This window comes from Microcaecilia unicolor, chromosome 9, assembly GCF_901765095.1.
Source record: "Microcaecilia unicolor chromosome 9, aMicUni1.1, whole genome shotgun sequence".
Classification (NCBI taxonomy): domain Eukaryota; kingdom Metazoa; phylum Chordata; class Amphibia; order Gymnophiona; family Siphonopidae; genus Microcaecilia; species Microcaecilia unicolor.
This window is the reverse complement of record NC_044039.1, coordinates 14,283,401-14,306,759: the sequence shown is the minus strand read 5'-3', so window position 1 is coordinate 14,306,759 and position 23,359 is coordinate 14,283,401. Positions and strand designations below refer to the sequence as shown.

At 42.0% G+C, this 23,359-nt stretch overlaps 1 protein-coding gene across 1 annotated transcript in view; it reads right to left on the bottom strand.

Annotated features, from left to right (window-relative positions):
* The window catches only part of OTOGL (otogelin like), a 168,070-nt gene extending 152,654 nt beyond the window's left edge, over positions 1-15,416 (bottom strand). Inside the window, exons 1-6 of the mRNA XM_030214750.1 lie at positions 15,341-15,416; positions 14,204-14,243; positions 9,423-9,471; positions 6,534-6,597; positions 6,183-6,281; positions 2,198-2,352 (exon numbers count right to left, since the gene is read on the bottom strand). Of these exons, the coding sequence (XP_030070610.1) occupies positions 2,198-2,352; positions 6,183-6,281; positions 6,534-6,597; positions 9,423-9,471; positions 14,204-14,243; positions 15,341-15,416 (483 nt within the window). The remainder of the gene's footprint in view (positions 1-2,197; positions 2,353-6,182; positions 6,282-6,533; positions 6,598-9,422; positions 9,472-14,203; positions 14,244-15,340) is intronic.
* Between the last annotated feature and the right edge of the window lie 7,943 nt (positions 15,417-23,359).

Genomic DNA, 23,359 nt, shown 5'->3' with positions numbered 1-23,359 from the left:
CCATGTAAATGCTTCAGTACTCAGAGTGGTCACTAAGTGTCAGTATCATCTATTATGACAATAAACTACAGCCACCTTTTGAATAGTCATAGTACTGCAGCCAAAAAATTGATTTTCCTAAATTTTATATCATCAACTAGTCTTCGAAGAAAACCTTTACAGTTTCTAGCTTTTCTATGCATGTATTTATCCTAAAATTTTGATTACAGGTAGAACAGCTTAGGAGAAAATGTGTACATAGGGGAATGTTTTCTAGCTTTTATATAATACTGCCAATTCTGTTTGACTGGTTTGTAAAATAAAGCCCATACAGAGAGATAGACAAGTATAAACAATATTTTTGTTTCTTTTAGGAAAAATAAAATGCCAAACACAGATCTCAGATTCTGTCTTTATACTTAATGCTAATAAGAATAGTATACTTGAAAATCAATTTGAAAGAAATATTTACTTTAGAGACCATGTATAACTAATATGCACATACCTTGCTTGTCATGTGCGTAACTGCAAGGTGCAGTCCATGCTCATTACATGCCCTTTACACATACAAAACGGTGATTTGTCCTTGAAACGCATTGTGATACCTGTGTTAAAGCAGCTAATACAACTTAGCAAATGGGGACCTTAATATATGGAGAGAGAGCTTTATAAATTCTACACACTCATATATAGCATTTTAGTTGTTGTTTGTAGATGCGATTGTTTGACCTCATTTAACCTACACAGTGATCCCCACTGCCTGAGGAAGAGAGATGCTGTCATTTCACGAAATCATGAATATTTATTTTTATATCATTTTTATTGATGACCATTTCCACATAATTCACCGGCAACATATCAGTGTTATCCAACATGAAATACACAAACATATAGTGAAACTAGGTTGTAGTCTGTCATCATAAACTTTACATTTTCTCCTCCCCCCCCCCCCCCCCCCCCCCCCGTTACTAACAAAATCTTTCACAGTAAAGTCTGATGGTATGGATCAAGATAGAACAGTAACTGCGTTCATTACAGATGCCACAACCTTTCCTTTTTCCATTCACCATCCCATCTACGTACCATCCCACCCAATTCTCCTCCCCCCTCCTCCCCTGCCCCACCCCCACCCTGGGGGCTTAACCATTCAGGATCCTACTGCGGGCTGTCGGAGTCAGTGTGTCCCAAAATGGAGACCAACACTGAAGTAAACAAACATGAATATTTATTACATCAGTTTTGGCATTTCCCATCTGAAAGAAAAGTAAAATGTAACGCAATGCCATTTATGGCGGTTTTTGCAAAATTCACCAATGCTCTTCCTTTGGAAATGTGCCAAATCACTTCTTTGCCCTTATTTAAATGCAATTGAAAACGTATTTGTTTCATGGGGCTTTCTGCTAATTATGGGCCCCTTTTACCAAGCTGAGGCAAAAGGGGGGCCTGGGCAGGCATCGGCATGTGTTTTTCACTCACACTGAGGCCCCTTTTACCACAGCGGGTAAAAGGGAAGTCTCTCTTTCCTGCAGGAAACGGCCGTGTGGCAAGTAAAGCACTTGCCGTGTGGCCACTTCAAGGGGAAGCCCTTTCTGCCACCCATTGAGGTGGTGGGAGGAGTTCCCATGCTAACATGGCGCTAACCAGGCAGTGCACGGCACTGCCCGATTACCGCTGGGTACACTCCGGCGCTACAAAAATAAATACATTTTTCTAGAGCTAGATATGATGGCGTGCTAGGGGTGGGAAGTACCGCCAGCCCACTTAGATGGATTGAATAGACGGGATATAAGTTTGATCAATGAATTAATTAATTCCCACACTTCTCAAAGTGGTGGTGTTATCTTTCTAGGAATAAAGTATTTGCTAATAATGAGCTGTTTTGCATGCATTTGCATATGACACAGCTTGGGGGGGGGGGGGTTAGATGCATGTCCAGGAAGATTTTTCCAACCCTAGCGGCAAATACTGCATTTTAATTGAGCAGGTGTAAGCATCTGTGCCTAATGTTAGACACGTAGAATCAGAGTTACACTCGTATTCCACAATGGCAGCTCCGCGTTGAAACACTGTTCTAGAATTTGCGTTCAGTCACATTTTGGTGCCATTTCTTGGATTTACCTCAAAACTGTATAATGTAAGCACATTGTAGTGGCAGTTTTGTGATTGACCGATAACCGCTGCATTTCAATCAGCAAACAAAACAGGCATTTGCTCTTACCCAGATAGTGTACTGAGGCACCGGAGAGCTACAGTCCTTCGCAAAAATGTAGGAACAAGTTCCAGGAAAGTAATAGTAGATGCCATCAAAGGTTTCAAAATGATACTGACCCCAACTTTTGCAAATTCCATCTCTGTCTTTACCAATGTTGGGTACTAAGGGGATATAAGAAACACGCAGAATAATCATGTTGATACCAAAACCACATAAAGATGATCAAGAATAAGCGGACATTTATTTATTTTACGCTTATAGAGGCAAATTTTCAAAGTGTTACATAGTAACCTATAGAACTTTGAAGTCTAAGTGTTTTGAAAATAGTCCACTAAAGGAGGGCGCTATTAGTGGGATACCATTAACATGTGTTATTTTACCGATCACTCCATTTTTTAGTAACTTGGTATCATTGCATAAAATGGAAATTGCGCTAAAATAGCACAAGTTAGTGGTAAAATAACCCATCTTAACAGTAGTCCACATTGATAACTTCCCCCCTTAGAGTGAAGAGTTTCAGTCTGGTAATCAGAGCTGAGATTGTGATGTCATAATGCCTCATTCCACCAATGACTAAGAGCCAACCTCATCAGTGATGTCACAATGGATTCATTGTCCTATACCTGGCTCATAGCAGTGATTTAACCAGATTGTGATGTCATAATGCCTCATTCCACCAATGCCTAAGAGCCAACCTCATCAGTGATGTCACAATGGCTTTGATTGTTCTACACTTGGCTCACTTTTATTATATATAGCAGTGATTTCAAATTCTAAACACATTTCTCTTTTCTTTAATTAATGGAGGAAATTATCAGTGTGGGCTACTGTTACGACAGGTTATTTTACTATTAACCCCAGTTATTAGTAACTAGGTCTCATTGCATAGAATGGGACCTGTTCTAAAATAGCACGAATTAGTGGCAAAACAACATGTCTTAACGGTAGCCCTCGTTGATAACTTACCCCCTTAGTGTGAAGAGTTTCAGTTTCTGGTAACCACAGCTGATACTGTGATGTCATAATGACTCATTCCACCAGTTCCTAAGAGCCAACCTCATCAGTGATGTCACAATGGCTTGATTGTTCTTTACTTGGTTCACTTTTATTACATATAGCAGTAATTTTGATTTCTAGAGACATTTCTTTTTTTCTTTACTTAAAGGAGGAAGTTTTCAATGTGGGCTACCATTAAGACGTGTTATTTTACTGTGAACCCTAGTTATTAGTAAATAGGTCTCATTGCATAAAATGTTTCCTGCGCTAAAATAGCACAAGTTAGTGGTAAAATAACACATTTCAACAGTAGTCCACATTGATAACTATGCCCCTAATTCTACAATTGTTGTACCCCCAAGGGGTGTGGGAAGAGATCAAACACGGTGCAAAAAAAGGTCTCGAAATCTGAGACAATTTATTGAAATGTTCTAGACAGAGTTAACACATTTATAAGGGCAGGTTTCAAAGGAACTTCCCCAGGGCGTGTGTATGTCGAGACATGGCTTCATGTTGAGTCCTTGGGTGTCGCAGGGAGACCTTGGATACTGCAATTAATTATCTATCTGTCCTACCCTTATCCCTTATTTGTCCTGTCTGTCCTGAATTAGATTGTAAGCTCTCTTGAGCAGAGACTGTCTCTTCTTCATGTTCAATTGTGAAGCGCTGCGTGCGACTGGTAGCGCTATAGAAATGATTTGTAGTAGTAGTAGTAGGTATCTTAATAGTTAGCCAAATAAATTCCTTGGCTGAACACTTCACTTAGTATTCACACAGGTACATTATCCAGCAACATTATGCATAATAGATGAAACATTGTAGCTTTAAGTGTGACTTCTTTGGTAGTATAATTATACTACTGCAATTTTAGCAACATGTTAGCAATTAGCACTTGTAACTACCTAAACATTATCGATATACTTAACTGTCAGTAGTCACCATTCAGCCTCCAACACCATCACTAGTGGACATGTAGTTTTGGAAAGGGGTGCAAGGACTTCATTGATTAGTTAAAGGGGTGCAGGAACAAACAAGGTTTACAACCCCTGCTTTACTCAGCTGCAGCAAGTTAGAGAGAGGGGAAGGGAGTTCCAACATCTTTAACTTGGTCATGCCCGTGACGGAGTGCAGTTGAGGGCGCCCAAAATCGGCTTTCCATTATGCCGATTTGGGCGACCCTGAGAGAAGGACGCCCATCTCCCGATTTGTGTCGGAAGATGGGCGCCCTTATCTTTCGAAAATGCCCCTGATAGGTGCCAAATCCCCAAATTCTATAAATAGTGCCCAAACTTAAATGCGTAATTGAGTGGCACGACCAAAGTTCATGGGGGCGTGTCGGAGGCTTAGCAAAGGCAGGACTGGGGCGTGCTTAAGAGATGGGCGTCCTCGGCCGATAATGGAAAGAAGGAGGGAGTCCCTGACGAGCATTTGGTCGACTTTACTTGGTCCATTTTTTTTTCACGATCAAGCCTCAAAAAGGTGCCCAAACTGACCAGATGACCACCGGAAGGAATCGGGGATGAGCTCCTCTTACTCCCCCAGTGGTCACCAACCCCCTCCCACCCTAAAAAAAAAAATTTTTGCCAGCCTGTATGCCAGCCTCAAATGTCATACCCAGCTCTATGACAGCAGTATGCAGGTCCCTGGAGCAGATTTAGTGGGTGCAGTGCACTTCAGGCAGGCAGACCCAGGCCCATCCCCCTCCCACCGGTTACACTTGTGCTTGTAAATGTGAGCCCTTCAAAACCCACCAGAAACCCACTGTAGCCACATGCAGGTGCCCCCCTTCACCCATAAGGGCTATGGTAGTGGTGTACAATTGTGGGGAGTGGGTTTTGGGGGGGGGGTTGGGGGGCTCAGCACACAAGGTAAGCGAGCTATGCACCTGGGAGCAATTTCTGAAGTCCACTGCAGTGCCCCCTAGGGTGCCCGGTGCACTACGAATGCTGGCTCCTCCCTTGGATTTGGTCGTTTTTGAGATGGGCGTCCTCGGTTTCCATTATCACTGAAAACCAGGGATGACCTTCTCTAAGGTCAACCATCTCAACATTTAGGTCGACCATCTCTAAGGTCGACCCCGACCGTATTATCGAAATGAAAGATGGACGCCCATCTTGTTTTGATAATACGGGTTTCCCTGCTCCTTCGCCGGGACGTCCTTAGAGATGGGCACCCTTAGAAATGGTCGTCCCCGTTCGATTATGCCCCTCTATGTAACCTTTATAAAATAGCCTAAACATAGATGCTTTATTTACTGACTACACTTCTACCTCTTTCATCTGGTAGAAATGGCTACAATTTTCTCCACCCCAAAATGCTGACTTATTGGGTTCTGTTTTACTCCACCTTTGTCTATGATCGCATAGGACACATTTGTAGAAGTCAGATAAAGTAATGTACACTGCAAATGTCACTGTAAATATACAAAGGGATCCTTTTACTACGCCCTAGTAAAAAGTGGCCTGCAGTAGTGTGGGTGCATGTTTTGGGCTCGTGCTGGGCCATTTTTTTTTTTTTGTAAGTTGTATTTTATTGATAACTCAAAGGTAAACATCTCAACATACTCAATGCATCCAACATACATTCAATAAGATATCATGCTGGACCATTTTTCACCATGGCTGGGGAAAAGGGCTTTTTTTAATGGGCCGGGAAATGGACGTGTACTGAAATTAAAACTAATTTGCACCTTTTTACGACCTGAGCCCTTAACGTCACACATTGACCTAGCAGTAAGGGCTCATATGCTACCCAACTGGGTACCCATTCAGCACATGCAAACTGCTGATTACCACCAGGAACACCCCTGCGATAGAAAATAGAAAATGACTTTCTAATGCGGGATTCGGCATGCGCCAAACTCAGAATTCCCACCGGGTGCACGTGCTAGCCCAGCGGCAGTGCCAATTTGGCAGACGCTACCTCCCGCATCTTAATAAAACGGCCGCAAAGGTATTTGGGCAGTAATAGGAACCCTTTACTTTTACGGACTTACCAATTTGGCATCTGCTTCCATTGGCCTGAATTGCCTCACAGTCGCAGCTTCCTGCCTCGGTACACACAGCTCCGTTAAGGCAGGTCGGATGGCAAGAAGCTGAAAAGCAAAACATAACTTGTTCTAATGGCTTCTTTTCCTCAGGTGACACACATCTCAAAAAAAGATATAGTGGAATTAGAAAAGGTGCAGAGAAGGGAGGACGAAAATGATAAAGGGGATGGGACGACTTCCCTATGAGGAAAGGCTAAAGCGGCTGGGGCTCTTCAGCTTGGAGAAAAGGCGGCTGAGGGGAGATATGATAGAGGTCTACAAAATAACACAAACAGACTCCTAACATATCACGCTGACCTCCAGTTGAGACTTGGGCTTGAGTGACGGCCACACGAGGTTCCGAGTAAAGGATTCCATGATTCTGTCAGAAAATAATATATATATATTAATACCTCACGGACTGACCCCTTTCTGTCTTTCATCCACATGTGTATATCAGGGACAACCTAGTCCTCCGGGGCCCCAAATAGGTCTTTGTTTTCAGCATATCCACAGCAAACATCAGATTTATCTGCATAAATTTGGGGGCAGAATCAGAGAAAATTTGAATATTTTGGTTGTCTGCTATCCTGTTTTGAATTCACCTCTGTGCAGGCCCGTGCCAAGGGTCTATGTCGCCCTCCTGCAGACGAACTGTTGGCGCCCCCCCCCCCCGCAGAAGAACAGTTGGCGCGTGCGCCCCTTCCCCCCCCCCCCCCCCCCCCCCCGTGAAGATGATCGCTGCGCGCCCTGGGGGCCTTTAAATCTTTTACTTGCAGTCGCAGCAGCGTCTGTGAAAGCGGAGCGCTGCCGACGTCTCCCTTCCCTTCGCGCTCTTGGTTCCCTCAGTGTCCGCCTTCTTCTGACGTCAGAAGAAGGCGGGACACTGAGGGAACCAACGAGTGCAAGGGAAGGGAGACGTCGGCAGCGCTCCGTTTTCACAGACGCTGCTGCGACTGCAAGTAAAAGATTTAAAGGCCTCGGCGGCGTGGGGCGAGGGTAAGCCCTGCTGCGGCGCCCTCCAGAGGTGGGCGCCCTCCTGCGGTGCTTACCTCGCTTACCGCATCGGCACGGCCCTGCCTCTGTGAGTACTTTTGGTATGCGTAACTGAGTTGATAACTTTCTAATCTCTTAGGGGCCCTTTTACTAAGCTGCGGTGAATGGGGCCCTGTGCTAGTGGCAGCCATCTTTGCCGCGTGTCAGGGCCCCTTTTACTGCAGCGGGTAAAAAGGCCAAAAAAAAAAGAAATGGCCGTCCAGTAAGTTCGCACTTGCTGCACGGCCATTTTAGGGGGAGAACTTACCGCCACCCATTCAGGTGGCAGTAAGAACTCCTGTGCTAACCCAGCGGTGACCTGACAAACGGGCAGATTGCTAACCTCCCCTCCCCTTACTTATTACTGCCCTAGTGATCTAATGACCTCTTCCGCCTTCGGGGCAGGAAAGAGACCCCTCTTTCCTGCCTGGAGCGCTGCCCTGCATGCATGCTTCCTGTTGCTGATCTTGGCGCCGATTCAAAATGGCCGCTGAGAGGTGAAGTGACCTCGCGAGACTTCAACTATTGGTGGCCATTTTGAATCGGTGCCAAGATCAGCAACAGGAAGTATGCATGCAGGGCAGCACTCCGAGCAGGAAAAACAGGGGGCTCTTTCCTGCCCCGAAGTGGTCACTAGACCACCGGGGCAGTAGTAAGGTAAGGGGAGGGGTGTGATGTGGAAGGGGGGTGACAGGGTGTGTGACAGGGGGGAGGGGAAAATGTGACAGGGGCGGAGCGAGGGCGTGAAAAGGGGGCGGGGTGGGTATGTGGTGGGGGCAGAGCATGTGTAACCCATTGCAGATGTATTTTTAAAATATGGCATGCGCTAGGGGTGGAACTACCACCGACACCCACGCTGGGCTGGTGGTAGATCATTGTCACATGACAACCCTTTAGTAAAAGGGCCCCTTAGGCACTAATCCCTCTAAGCTGAGTGGGAGTCCTCCACCTACAGGCCTGCCAGCGGGTGGTGCTGTTTCACTATCACATTTTCAATAGTGAGGGACGGGCATGCTCTGTAGGACTCCAGGAAACCTATCTAGGGAGTTTTAAAATTTGCTTTTTATTATGTTACTTTCTTGAAATTGTGTAATTCCTGATGTTTGTTGCCAGTTTTTGTTTTTTTTTTAATTGAATATAACTCGCCTTCCATCTTTTATTAGAGAGTTGGCGAAAGATAAGTCCCTCATAACATAACATGGCATATATTTATCTCAGTTAGCGAGAGCAGTGAGAAAGTGCCATTGAACAGGAAATGCTGAAGGACAAGGCACAAGTTTTTTTTTTTTAGATTCAGTATGTTTATCAACTTGTTCCATTTCTTTTTCCTTTTTGGTTTGGACTGCTCCCTTGCACTCTTCCTAAGACTGAGCAGTTCTTACATTACATTGACTTCACCCAACTAAGGGGTCCTTTTACTAAGATGCGCTGAAAAAAATGGCCTGCACTGGTGTAGGTGTGTGTTTTGGATGTGCGCAGATCCATTTTTTTAGCCCGCTTGTAAAAAAAATGGCATTTTTTTGACCAAAAAAATGGATGTGTGGCAAAATAAAAATTGTCATGCGTCCATTTTGGGTCTGAGACCTTACCGCCATCCATTAACTTAGTGGTAAGGTCTCACGCATTACCTGCACGGTAATCGTCGACATATGTACAATGCCAATTACCGCCTGTGTAGCGGACACGCGTAAAAAATGAAATTGCCACCCAGGCCACACAGTAGTCGGACGGTAGTTTCAAACTGGCACCAACACGACTTAGTAAAAGGGCTCCTAAATGTTTTCCCAGCACGTGACTAAGTAAACGATAAAGATGTGATTAACGTGGAGGCATAAGGCATATGTTAGAAGAGTGCACAACTGTGAATTGATGTGCATCCTTCTTTCATTGACTTTTTGCAAACAAGCATTACTTTGGTCATTCTGCCTTGTTTATCTGATGGTCAAAGAACCTTTTCCATTATGTTTCACAGCTGTTGATGTGCTAACCTCAAAAGCATCCGATTAGAATAAAGAAGACCGTCGGCAGTTTTAGAATTACAAGAATGCAGGTATCAAAAAGCAGGATCGATTGTCTCTACCTTGCAATCATTTTCATTCTTCTCACAAAGGGCTCATTGTAAAAGCAAGACCCCTTTCAGAAGCAAGGTTTTCCTTTTGAGGTATAACCTACCTCTGCTGTTAAGAGATCTCTTTTCTGCCGAACCGCATAAAACCTGTTTCTGGAAGAAAACAAAAAAGATTTTGTATATCGAAAGGTCTATGGGCTACCTGAATAAGCAGCTCTTACAGGAAGGGTTGTTTTCTGATTTCCACCACTTATCAAAGAAGCCTTTCTTGGGTTAACATTTAAAAGTCAACTTGCTATTTTCCAAGCCCTTGTTGTTCAAAATTCAAGAGGGATTACAGATTCCTGGTTTCAAGTCACCTGGTATTTTGGGTTGACACAAAGTTGACATGGGGTGGTTTATTTATTTATTTTTTTTATCAGGAAGGATGAAATCTGAGTCTCTTATGGATGGAACCACTTCAGAAATGCCTCACGTGTCAAGTGACACCCCTTATTTAGGCTTTTCACAGACACGTACAAAGCTCTTCAAATTATGCAAAATGCAGCAGCTAGATTGATAACCTAGGTTTGATCATATTACTCCCTCTTTAATTAGTTTCCATTGGTTCCCAATTTCATAGAGGGTTATTTTTAAGATCTTGACCCTTATTTGCAAAGTCTTGCAAGGGGTATCTCCTTTACATCTAGCCCAACTGTTGCAACTTTATCATCCTTCTCCGATATTGAGATCAGATGATATACAAAGGCTCTTGATTTTGCCATTAATAAATGTATGTTGTGCTGAAAAAACAGAGGCAGCTTTCTCTATTATGGGTCCCTTGTTATGGGACAAGTTTCCTGTACATTTAAGGACCCTTTCACTAAGCTGCGTAGGCACCTATGTATGGCCAATGCACATCAATTTTGAGTTACTGCCCGGCTACCATGTGGCCCTTATGGTAATTTCATTTTTGGCGTGTGTCCACTACATGCGGTTAGCTTGGCAGAGTTTAAAAAGGGGTTGGACGGTTTCCTAAAGGACAAGTCCATAGACTGCTACTAAATAGACTTAGGAAAAATTCACAATTTCGGGAATAACTTGTATAAAATGTTTGTAAGTTTAGGTAGCTTGCCAGGTGCCCTTGACCTGCATTGGCCGTTGTCAGGGACAGGATGTCGGGCTCAATGGACCTTTGGTCTTTTCCCAGTCAGTATAGCATTACTTATTACTTATGTACGCACCAGAAAATATTTATATTTTCTGGCGCACAGGCAGTAATCGGGCAGTAATCGGCATTTTATGTGCGTAGACCATTACCACCCAGTTACCACATGAGATCTTACCGCTGGGTCAATGGTTGGCGGTAAGGTCTCAGACCCAAAATGGACGCATGGCAATTTTCATTTTGCCGCACATCCATTTTCGACAAAAATGTTTAAAAGGAATTTTTTTACAGATGCGCTGAAAAATGATTCTGCACGCGCTCAAAATATGTGTCTACACTACCTCAGGCCATTTTTCAGCGCGCCTTAGTAAAAGGGCCCCTTAAGTACTAAAGGCTCTTTAAAAAACGAAAAAAAACATTTAAGGGGGACGTTATCAATGTGGCCCATTGTTAAGTTGGGTTATTTTATTGCATAAAATGGGACCCTATGGAAAAATTACCCATCATAGCAGTAGCCCACATCAATAACTTCCCCCCTTAAAGGCACATTATTTTTACAAGCTTCTGATATTTCCTTGGGAAGCAGTTTATGATGTGTTGATGGTGCAATATTTTTTAGTATTAATGCAGAAGAGATGTATATGATTGTATGTTATATGGGTTATTTTAACTATATGTGTTGTGTTGATTTTTAAACTATGCAAGTTTATAGAGATGGGGGTAACTAGTGAGGTAATCAAATTTGCCGATGACACAAAGTTATTCAAAGTAGTCAAATCGCGGGAAGATTGTGAAAAACTACAAGAGGACCTTACGAGACTGGGCGTCTAAATGGCAGATGACGTTTAATGTGAACAAGTGCAAAGTGATGCATGTGGGAAAGAGAAACCCAAACTATAACTACGTCATGCAAGGTTCAGCGTTGGGAGTCATGGACCGAGAAAGGGATCTAGCTGTCGTCGTTGATGATACGTTGAAAACTTCTGCTCAATGTGCTGCTGCGGCTAGGAAAGCAAATAGAATGTTGGGTATCTTTAGGAAAGGGATGGAAAACAATAATAAGGGTATTATTCTGCCGTTGTATCGCTCCATGGTGCGACCGCACCTCGAGTATTGTGTTCAGTTCTGGTTGCCGCACCTCAAAAAAGACATAGTGGAATTGGAAAAGGTGCAGAGAAGGGCGACAAAGATGATACAGGGGATGGGATGACTTCCCTATCAGGATAGGCTGAAGAGGCTGGGGCTCTTCAGCCTGGAGAAAAAGCGGCTGAGGGGAGATATGATAGAGGTCTATAAGATGATGAGTGGAATGGAACGGGTCGATGTGGAGCATCCGTTTACGCTTTCCAAAAATACCAGGGCAAGGGGGCATGTGATGAAGCTGCAATGTGGTAAATTTAAAATGAATCAGAGGAAATTTTTCTTCACTCAACGTGTAGTTAAACTCTGGAATTCGCTACCGGAAAAGGTGGTTAAGGCGGTTAACTTAGCGGACTTCAAAAAAGGGTTGGACGGCTTCCTGGAGGAAAAAGCCATAGAATGTTATTGAATGGACGAAGGAATAATGCAGTATTTCTAGGATGGGTGGGACAAATTGCTTGTTCTTTTGGCCACTGTCGGTGACAAGGTGCTGAGCTCGATGGACCCTTGGTCTGTCCCAGCATGGCGAAGCTTATGTATGTACTTATTGTAATCTGCTTAGGTTTTAGGTGGCAGGATCAGATTTTAAAATATCAGGTATATTCCCCAGATTCATAGAGCCATTGCACTCACCTTTTCATTATAGCCGTAGCATTAGATAATGAAAAATATGTCTTTTTACACACAAAGAACCAAAATCTAGATACGGCGCCGACAAATCAGAGCTGGAAAAAACAGAGCAGTGAACGCTATTCTATGAACAGTGTTCCGAGTTGGGTGTCATTCGTAGAATAAAGCTTAGCACTAGGATCCAAGACTAACTTTTAGGCGTGAGGATTTACGCCAACTGAAACCTGGTGTAAATCCTCGCACCCATATTAGGCGCGGATCTGCCATATTCTGTAACACTGCGCACAAATTCTTGGAATGTCCCTGCCCCCTTTTCAGATCTGCGCATAAGAATTTACATACGCATCTTTATAGAATAGCGCCTAGCAAGATGTGCGTGTCAATTCTAATTATTACCAATTAGCACCAAAAATTGATTATTAGCACCCGATTAGTGATGCAAATTGGGTGCATGCCCAATTTTGCGTGCCATATATAGAATCCGCAGACAGATGCGAAGCGTTTGTTTACAGTTTCAAACAACAATAGAACCAGGGGACACAAGATGAAGCTAGAATATGGTAGATTTAAAACGAACAGGAGAAAGTTTTTCTTTACTCAGCGTGTTGTTGGACTCTGGAACTCGTTGCCGGAAAATGTAGTGACAGCAGCTGGCCTTACGGAGTTTAAAGGGGGTTTGGACAGATTCCTGAGGGAAAAGTCCATTGAACATTATTAAAAATTATTTTTAATGGGATTTGCCGGGTTCTTGAAGCCTGGATTGGCCGCTGTCGGAGACAGGATGCTGGGCTTGATGGACCCTTGGTCTTTTCCCAGTATGGCGGGTGCTTATATGTTTATGTGCTTAATAGTACAAGCATTTTTCGAAGTTCAGTCATTCAGTTCTGATACTTTTTAGGCTCCTAGGTCATGTCGGACCAGGCTCATTTTCAAAGCGCATAGCCTCACAATGTTACACAGTAACATATGGAACTTTGTAAGTCTAAGTGCTTTGAAAATGAGCCCAATGATTGTCAACTGTTTGACATGTTTTTTTTATGTTCTCAGGACGTTTTTACTTTGCATTTTAGTTACACTACCGTTCAAATTGATTTAATCTATTTTTTTTTCAGTGGTCCTGCTGAAGACACTTGTGAATTTATTCTTAGTTCCAACAACATTCAGACTAGAGTCTTTGTCATAATTATATCATTGTCCTTTAAAACAAGGTCTCTTCTGTTTTCAAGTGAAAAGGTTCAAGCTCTTTGCCGAATGACTGTGGAAACTCAGAATCGCTCAGTCTGGGAGACAGCTTTTGATTAGGTCTTTTCATCAATCACAGGTGAAGCTTTTTTTTTTTTTTTTTAATCATTTTAATTCCAATTTCTTTCCAGGCAGGTGTCAAGTGTTTTGTTTCTTTCTTTGCCAAATTTAGGGGTCCTTTTACTAAGGTGCGCTGAAAAATGAGCTGTGCTAGCGTAGGTGCGTGTTTCGGGCACGCGCAAATCCATTTTTCAGTGTGCCTGTAAAAAAAAAGGCCTTTTTTAAAACAACATTTTTGCCGAAAATGGATGTGCGGCAAAATAAAAATTGACGCGCGTCCATTTTGGGTCTGAGACCTTACCGCCAGCCATTGCCTTAGCAGTAAGGTCTCACGTGTTAAACGGGCAGTAATGACCTACGCCCGTAGAATGCCACTTGATGCATGTAGCTGGCGCAAGTCAGAAAATAAAAATGATTTTTTTTTCCGGACATGCATAGCAGATGCGCATCAAAAATGAAATTACCGCAAGGGCCATGTGGTAACTCCAAATTTGCATACGATGGACAGCCACGCGGCATAGAAAAAAGGCCCCTTATTTAGCATAATAACCAGGAATTATATAGAGGCTAATATTTCAACCTGAAACTTCAGTTACCTATTTGCGGAATAGCAGAATAGTTTAAAGCCTATTAGTGAAGTTACAGAAAACAGTAACAAGCACTCACCTAGGTGTTCGTTTTAGATCAGATTCTTCACAATACAATCCTGTTTAATTTAAAAAAAAAGAAAAAGAAAAAGACTTTTTTTTTTTTTACAGTAATACGGCTGAAAAAGATCAGGTGTAGCTTACATTTTAAAAGTTTGGCAAACAGTATTGTAACAGGAACCTATGAGTCAGGTTCACATTAGTCGGGAAAAAAAAGCTAAGCGTAATATAAAAATATTGTTTTACTGGTTGTGAATGATTTCTACCCTCCATTCTTCTACATTTTTAGGACAGAACATAGTCAAGTCTTCAGGAAAGACTTGCTCTCTGTTGTTTACTGCTTTACTGTTTCCATATTCAAGATAGTTAATCTTGAGGAGGTAAACATAGTTCCACTTGCAAAGTTAAGAAATACATCGGTCCATTAAGACGGCTTGCTAGGCAGAACCTCAAGGAAAGAAAATCTTATAAGCCTAAGGTGACAAGCTGGCATGCCTGGCATTTAAGAATGTTTGGAACCAATACTGCAGCAGCTTATTCCAAGATAATCATGGAAATTAAGCTCGCATAGCTAGAGAAAATCTACATGTTCAAAATAAAAAGCACGAAACAAGAGCCAAAGGGGCTTCCCCGCTTTTCTTTCTCAAAATAAGAAAAACGTGTCGGATGTGAACAAGAAAATAAATCACGCCAGACCTTTTAAAAATGCAGCAACAAGAACTGTGGGCTGAGAATTTCCGACACCTTTCCCATCCTCCCACCCTGTCAGACTGTCATAGTAAAGCTTGAATGTTTTCACTTATATACACTGTCAGCTAACACATTTGCTTATTTCCGATCTGACGAAGGGCAACCTTCGAAAGCTAATCAAGAAATGTATTAAGTTATGTCCAATAAAAAAAAGGTATCATCTTATTTTCTTTTCCATGTTTTATTTTGTTTGATTTCTATTGATAACCTTAAGAGTGGACCAACACGGCTACCACACTCCTCGACACCTTTCCTGAATGGTACATTTCAACATTTTTCAATCACATCTCCTTTCCTTCTGCATAGAGAACGTAACCTATGAATGAAAAATGTTGACTTGCCAACACAAGAAGATTCCTTTCAAAACAAGCACGGTTATAGTAAAAAGGAAACAATTAGGCCTTACCTGGTGAGAAGAGCAGTGAATGGAATAGGTATATCCCCCAAGGTATCATTAATTTGAGGTTTGCTACAATGTTCATTTCAATATGGCTTGTTAGCAGGAATTGCATCCAAACTAAAGGCCTCAAGCTAAGAAGGCATCATCGAAATAAAATCTCGAAGATCTAGGGAAGCTGTGTTCACTTCGACCACAAGCACGGAAGTGCTTGAAAGACCTGCAGGGCTTCCAAAGCTTCTGTAACCCGGCATACAATCCCTTTTAGCTGGGTACCTTTCATTACCAGCGCATGGTAATGCCTTGCTTGGGTCTCTCCCTTCGCTGCCCTAGAAAGTGGTCCCCATTTTACCGAATGAATCAACCCTTTATAGCTCTCCTGGATAAGGACAGAGAAGAAACAGAGAGCTGTTTGTCATAAGGCTTTGATGGTGTCTCCAGTATCATGATGGCATCATTGGGAGTGTTTTGCAGCTTGTATTACAATCTCGTTGTTGATTGACAGGCTCTATGTTTAATCGCACATAAACTTTTAGCATACTCTCCTTTTTAACTGTTCAGCTGGCCAGCATACATGCAGTCCATTACTCTGACCAGAGAGCATTCACTCAGATAGTTTAGCACCCCAAATCATTTTGAAAAGTTGGCGCCTATGCATGCATTTCTCAGATACTATTTCCCTATAAATCTAAATGAGACTGGTTGAAAACAGCAGGTGAAATTCAGCAATGCAAAAGCTTGCACCTGAGATGTACTTTTATTCTTGCAAAATTTCATACACAAAAGGGCTCATTTTCAAAGCACTTAGACTTACAAAGTGTCATAGGTTACTATTTAACTTTGTAAGTCTAAGTGCTTTGAAAATTTGCCTCTTGTCTATCTCATACATAGGCCTTCGGTAGTGTAGACGCGTGTTTTGGGTGCGCGCAGAATCATTTTTTAGCGCACCTGTAAAAAAAAAAAGGCCTTGTTTTAATTTTTGCTGAAAATGGACGTGCGGCAAAATGAAAATTGCCGCGCGTCCATTTTGGGTCTGAGACCTTACCTCCAGCCATTGACCTAGCGCTAAAGTCTCACTCGGTAATGACCTACGTGTCAAATGCCGCTTGACACGCGTAGCTGACGCACGCCAGAAAACAAAAATATATTTTTCAGATGCGCGTAGCGGCCGCACGCCAAAAATGAAATTACCGCAAGGGCCACACGGTAACTCGGAATTGGCACGTGTTGGGCGCACGTAGCTGCTTACGTGGCTTAATAAAAGGGCACCATAGTTTGTTTATTTATTTATTGAAAAGCCTTTATACTCCTCCCATCTGAAAAACATTCGTAATCTTAAACAAATAAACATCAGCATATCATAAAACAGAGGTAACAAGACAACTACCATAATCAGACTCGCAAGGTAATAAGTTAAGGCCCTTTTTATCAAGCTGCGGTAAAAAGGGCCCTGCGAAAGCATTGGCACATGGATTTACCACTCGCCAAGGCCCCTTTTACCGTAGCGGCTAAAATAGAAAAAAAATAAGAAAATGGCTGTGCACACTTGCCACGTGGTCATTTCTGGAGGAGGGTTTTTTTTTTGTTTTTTGTTACATTTGTACCCCACACTTTCCCACTCATGGCAGGCTCAATGCGGCTTACATGGAGCAATGGAGGGTTAAGTGACTTGCCCAGAGTCACAAGGAGCTGCCTGTGCCTGACGTGGGAATCGCACTCAGTTCCCCAGGACCAAAGTCCACCACCCAAACCACTAGGCCACTCCTCCACTGTTGCTACTATTTGAGATTCTACATGGAATGTTGCTATTCCACTAGCAACATTCCATGTAGAAGTCGGCCCTTGCAGATCACCAATGTGGCCGCGCAGGCTTCTAAATGGAATGTTGCTAGTGGAATAGCAACATTCCATGTAGAATCTCCAATAGTATCTATTTTATTTTTGTTACATTTGTACCCCGCACTTTCCCACTCATGGCAGGCTCAATGCGGCTTACATGGAGCAATGGAGGGTTAAGTGACTTGCCCAGAGTCACAAGGAGCTGCCTGTGCCGGGAATTGAACTCACTTCCTCAGTTCCCCAGGACCAAAGTCCACCACCCTAACCACTAGGCCACTCCTCCAAGGGTTGCCCTTACCACCACCTATTTAGGACGCAGTAAGGGCTCCCTCGCTTAACCTACTGCAAAACAAATATTATTTTCTGTCACGCTAGAAACGGCACGCACCAGGGGCAGCACTACAGCCGGCTCCTGCAGTAGGCTGGCAGTGCTGTCAGATTGCCATGGTAGCTCTATCACAATGTTGTAAAAGGCCCTTTAAAGATCTTTCTGTTACGAATCAAACATCAAATCTGATGACCCACTTCAAACTAGACTGGCCCAGCTTTATTCTTTTGTTTGTCTTTCAAACCAGATCAAACCTGGCAAATACTGAAACTTGAATTTCCCTTTTTTTTTTTTTTAGCACATACCTTTTCGCTCGTAGCTCAAGTTGAGTTACATTCAGGTACGATAGGCATTTCCCTGTCCCCAAAAGGCTTACAATCTTAGATGCCAATGCAGTAAAGTGCGCCCAGAGTTAGTATAGCTTTAGCACGCAATTTTGTGGGCGCATACCCTTAGATTCTACATACTGCAACTTGAGTTGCATGTGGAAATCTGGTCATATTCTTTTCACGTGCAATTAGCTTAACAAGTCAATCAGTGCCAATAATTGAACTTAACAAGCAATTATTGACATTAATTGGCAATAATTAGAATATACACTCCTACCCTAGATGAGATATTTAACCATCTCTCTTACATATTGCTCAGCATTTATAAACTATTTAACAGCCTATGTGTGTATGAAGACGCTGTATAAAGTAAAGACTGGGCAGAAATTTTAAAGTCAATATTAAAAAATGAAAATCTCTGGCACTTTCTAAAAATTATTTATGAAAAGATCATTAGAAGTTCCTATAAACCATGACTATGGCTGCACACAATACTTCACTGACTCTGAAAGGCAACAAAGTTTGGGTATGAAATTTGATTTGTTTGTTTTCGTACCTTGACATGACAGGAAAAGAAAAGACAAAACACTTAACCACTACAAAAGACTCATTTATTTAGAAATAACAGATAACCGTTTTTACGTTTCTAATGTCAAATAAATGAAAAAGTAACATAAAACCGGAAAGTCCCTTTGGAGTTTCAGCTGAAATCCAAGTACTTCACGCAGGTACACAATGGCCACATTTACGTCTTCTGAGAAAGAAAATGGCAAGAAGCATGTCTGAAGGTGAATTATAGCTTAGTTGTGAAGCGTTTGCTGTACAAATGTAATTCGCTTTCCTTGTACACTGAAACAAGCCTCTTATTTAAGTCTCAAAAATCCCCAGAATATAATATTTACTTATCAAGAGGATTATTTTGTAGATTGTAAGGGGGGGAGGGAATATTGCAAAAACTTGAAAATATACAATACCCACCACCCAAATTAAGAGGTTTGTTTACTAAGGCGTTAGTATTTTTAACACACCTTTAAAGTTAAGGCGTGTCAAATGCTAATGCGCCTATACATTCCTATGGGCACATTAGCGTTTAAAGTGCATCCACCATTTAAACGTGTTAAAAATGCAAGCACGCCTATAGTGCACCTTAGTAAACATAGGTGTAAAAGGATTGTTTACAAAAGTGCAATAAATTACTATTAGTGCTGTCCGATTCAATCAAAAAATGTTCGATTCCGTACAATTTGATTCTTTCAAAAAAATTGAATTTTTTGATTCAATTTAACTTGATTAAAAAAAAAAAAAAGGCAGCAGCAATTGAAGAAAGTTTAGTGTGAGCACGCCATGCAGTGTTACATCATGTGAAAAGTGAAGTTTGGTCAAGACCTACATCTTCCAGTTTTTATTAAGAAAAATCATTTTGTCCACTTTGGCTGGCTTCAGACAACTGCGTCTTGCGGCTATAATTTGTCTTGAGAAAAGGCTGATGATGGTTTAGGCTTTGTGACCACAAAAGTGTCAGACTTCACAGACTTCTTAGAAGTGTCTTCAGCTTGCAGATCAACAAATTTTGGGAGCATGTCTTTCAACATGCTGCCGAAGATTACATGGCGGCATGGAGGGGGACATGCATCCTGTGCAAAGAAGATGGAACTGTAATCTTCCCTGCTTCCCTCCAGCACAGTGTGTCTTTTAGGCTTGGGGAATGGAGAGCCACAGGAGGGGTGCCACGGGGGAAGGTGGGAATGTGGCTGAATGGAGGGGGTGGAACATGCATCCTGCACAAAGAAGATAGAACTGCGATCTTCCCTGCTTCCCTCCAGCACAGTGTGTCTTTTCGGCTTGGGGAACAAAGAGCCACAGGGTCTTAGGAGGGGCGCCGCGGAGGAAGGTGGGAACATGGCGGCTTGGAGGGGGCGGGACACGCATCCTGCATGAAGAAAGACGCAGAGGAAGGTGGGAAGGTGGCAGAGGACGTGGCTAAAAGTGAGTTATTAAAAAATCTATTTTTTTTAAAGAAACAAATCGATTCAAATTGTGTATTGGACAGCACTAATTGCTATACTTACTGAATGTAACCCAGGGGAGAGTGTAAAGGATGTGCACTGTTGGGGAGGGGCAGCACATTCCCATCCAGATCCACACAGAAAAGTTCTTTACCCATGTGTAAGTTGCATTGGCAAGATCCAGTGTACCTGACTGTAACTCACCTTGAGCTACTACTGAAAAAGGTGTGAGCAAAATCCAAATTAACATAGATGCACTTGATGTCTCTTCCTGAGGTGGTGGTAAATACACCCATAATAATTGTAACGGTGACAGTGCACTGCAAAGCACTATGCACTAAGTGCAACTCATGTCCACTTTCTGCTCCCTAACACACACGCAATTATCACATGAACTACCACACTCTTGTCATGCCAGCTCAGTAACTATGCATTTTCAAGTCATGTGTAACTGCTTACTGCACTTTTGTAAACAAAAGCCTCTAACTTTACAGAGCAGCAGTGTTTGAAAAAAAACAAAACAAACAAACTTAAAATTAAGCTTCAGAGTTGAAACGTCAGGCTACTTTTTAAAGATTGAATAAAATTAGCAGCTAGAAGCAGCCTTTTTTCATGACATGCACTCCTCGCTATTTGTGTTTCTGTTCTCATATCATAATATATGTAATATTCAGCCCACTTTAGATTGGTGGCTTTCTGGATGCCACATCTGCAGCCTTCAAGCTCTGCTTTCTGAACCTTCTCTGGCACAGCAGAACCCCAGGAATGCAGCAACGGCCAAACCACAATTTTTTTTTATTTATTTAGATTTTGTTCACACCTTTTTCAGTAGCTCAAGGTGAGTTACATTCAGGTACACTGGATATTTCAAAAGAAACTTGACTTTATAAATCAACCATTGGTGCACATTTTCAAAGCACTTAGACTAAGTTCCATAGATTACTACGGGGCTCATTTTTAAAAGAGGAAAATGTCTAAAAAGTGGCATAAAGCAGCATTTGGTCTTTTTTCTCATAAAAAAACATCCAAATCAGTATTTTCAAAACCTATTTTTCAGACATTTTTCTAAACTGTTCATCTGCAGTGCATCCAAATGTCAAGGGGGCATGTTAAGGGTGGGGATTTGGGTGTTCCTAAGACTTAAATGTTTTTCAGTCATAATGGAACAAAACTAAGACGTTTTGAGCTAGACCTGTTTTTATAACGAATAAGGCACAAAAAGGTGCCCTAAATGTCATGACCCCCAATACCCCCCCACCAGTGGTCACTGACCCCCTCCCACCCCACCCCCAAAAATGTGAATTAAAAAAAATGACTTAGGCTCTATGACAGCCTCAGATGTTAGAGCCAGGTCTATTAGAGCAACATGCTGGTCCCTGGAGTAATGTAGTGGTTGATGCAATGACCTATGGAGTGGGGGACTTGGGTCCCCCATCTCCCTCTATCCACCACACTTATGGTGGAAACTGTGACCCTTCCCAAAGTCACCAAAACCCTACTATACCCACACAATAGGTGTCCCCTTCACCCATATGGGCTACTGTAATGGTTTACAGTGGAGGGGGGGGGGGTGGGCAGTAGGTTTTGGGTGGCTCAGGAAACAAGATAAGGGAGCAAAGGTGAGATGTGTACCTGGGAGCATTTTTATGAAGTGCCCCATTGCTCTCCTGGGTAGTCTGGGGGACCAGTCTGCTAAAAGTGTGGCTCCTCCTACACCCCATGGCTTGATTTTCTCTGTTTTGCTTTTCAAAAATGGACCAAAAACACAAAATGTCCAAAGCCCTAAACCTTGCTCGAAACAGTATTTAAAAAAAAAAAAAAAAAAAAGATGTTTTTTCTTTTTCAAAAATGACCTTTCCTGTTTGAATTTTGGACGTTTTCTGAGAAACATCCAGTCGGACTTAGACGTCTATCATATCAAAAAATCCCCCTCTATGTTAAACTGTACCAGCTGTACACCACCCTTGGGTGAATCTCTTCATAAAGGCAGTTAATAAAGCCCAATACATAAAGTTTACATATTTTGTTCTTAAGTGTTCTTACTGTTTGGGTTTTCTTGTTGTTTATTTTTATTAAGAATCAAGGGGGTACAAGGACACTCAGAAACATTTTTAGCATCTGTGGAGACTCGGTATTCTAATTGGAACTTGAAGTGGCCACTGGGCTTGATGGACCTTCGGTCTGTCCCAGTATGGCAATGCTTACGTTCTTATGTAGGATCTGCATCTAATTTAAGTACATTTGTACTGCATTTCCACTGGTGTAAATGGCCACGCCTAAATGTAGTCACAGTTCCCCGACATAACTGTAAGTTATAGAATTGAACTGAGCAGCTATTTTTAGGTGCTATGGCCTATATGAAAGGCTGAAGAGATTAAAACTCCTTGCATACATAGGAAAAAGGATAAATGAAGCGCATGGCCTGTCCAGTCTACTCAAAAAGGTGGCTAGGCTTGTACCTACTGCTCTATGCAGGTTACCCTGACCCTTTTTTTTTTAAGGGTATTAACTCAACGCAAAGAATTCTCCCTCCCTCCACCCACATTACCTTTTTTAAATTGTGAAAGCTATTTAAGTTTTAAGTGGAAATGCTATATATTTTTGCTCCATTCTCTTGGTAAGTTTGCAAATTTCATGAAATCTGCAACAAAAACAGAACTGTCTCCCTCTAGTGGCTACACAGAAAATTTGTCACTGACGGTCAGCTGTTTTTCTGATGGCCAAACTTTTCAACATGCATTTTGTTCCAAATTATGTGGTTTTCATGCATCTTTTCCAGAATTCTCCAGACACAACCATCATATAAAGCTCTGTTATATTCTGTGGAATTTAAAATATCTTCCAAGTTGACTGTGATTTTCAAGGCAATGCAAAACTGCTTTCTCCTCTGAAGCTTCCTGTGACCAAGTCATTTTGCCTCCACTTCTCAGGAACAACTTGATAATTGTAAGCCCCTGGGCAGCAGTTCAACGGTATCTAACGTGTAACTCACCTTCAACTTGACTTGGAAAAAGTAATTCAACCTAATTAAAACACAGAATGCACTGTATTTGGAAAATTATAAGGATTCTACTCAAAAAGTTCTCACCGATTTTGGTTCTATTTTCTTACAGTGCTACTGGACATATACAACAGTGGACAGAAGTGTTCCGGTACTATCGTGCTTACATAAGAGGCAATGGAAGGTAAGTGAGACAATGGCATAGGTGGCAAAGCCCAATTCCCCAGACCACTGTTCTAGCCACCAGGCCACTTGAATCCTTAGAACGTGTAACAAATCACTCTGTAAGCAGACTTTTGATGCACAAAGAAGAGATTAACCAAAGTTAAGAATCTATCACAAATCCACAAACAAGCTAATCACCCAATGTACCTAAATTTTAAAGTGGCTTCTTAAATGATAAATGATCAGTTCGATTTATTCACAAAGTGCATTGCTTTCTAATAATGTAAAAACCAGTACTTTTCCCCAGATATCAGATTTAATATTAAAAAAAATCAGATTTAACATTTAAAAAATTAAGAC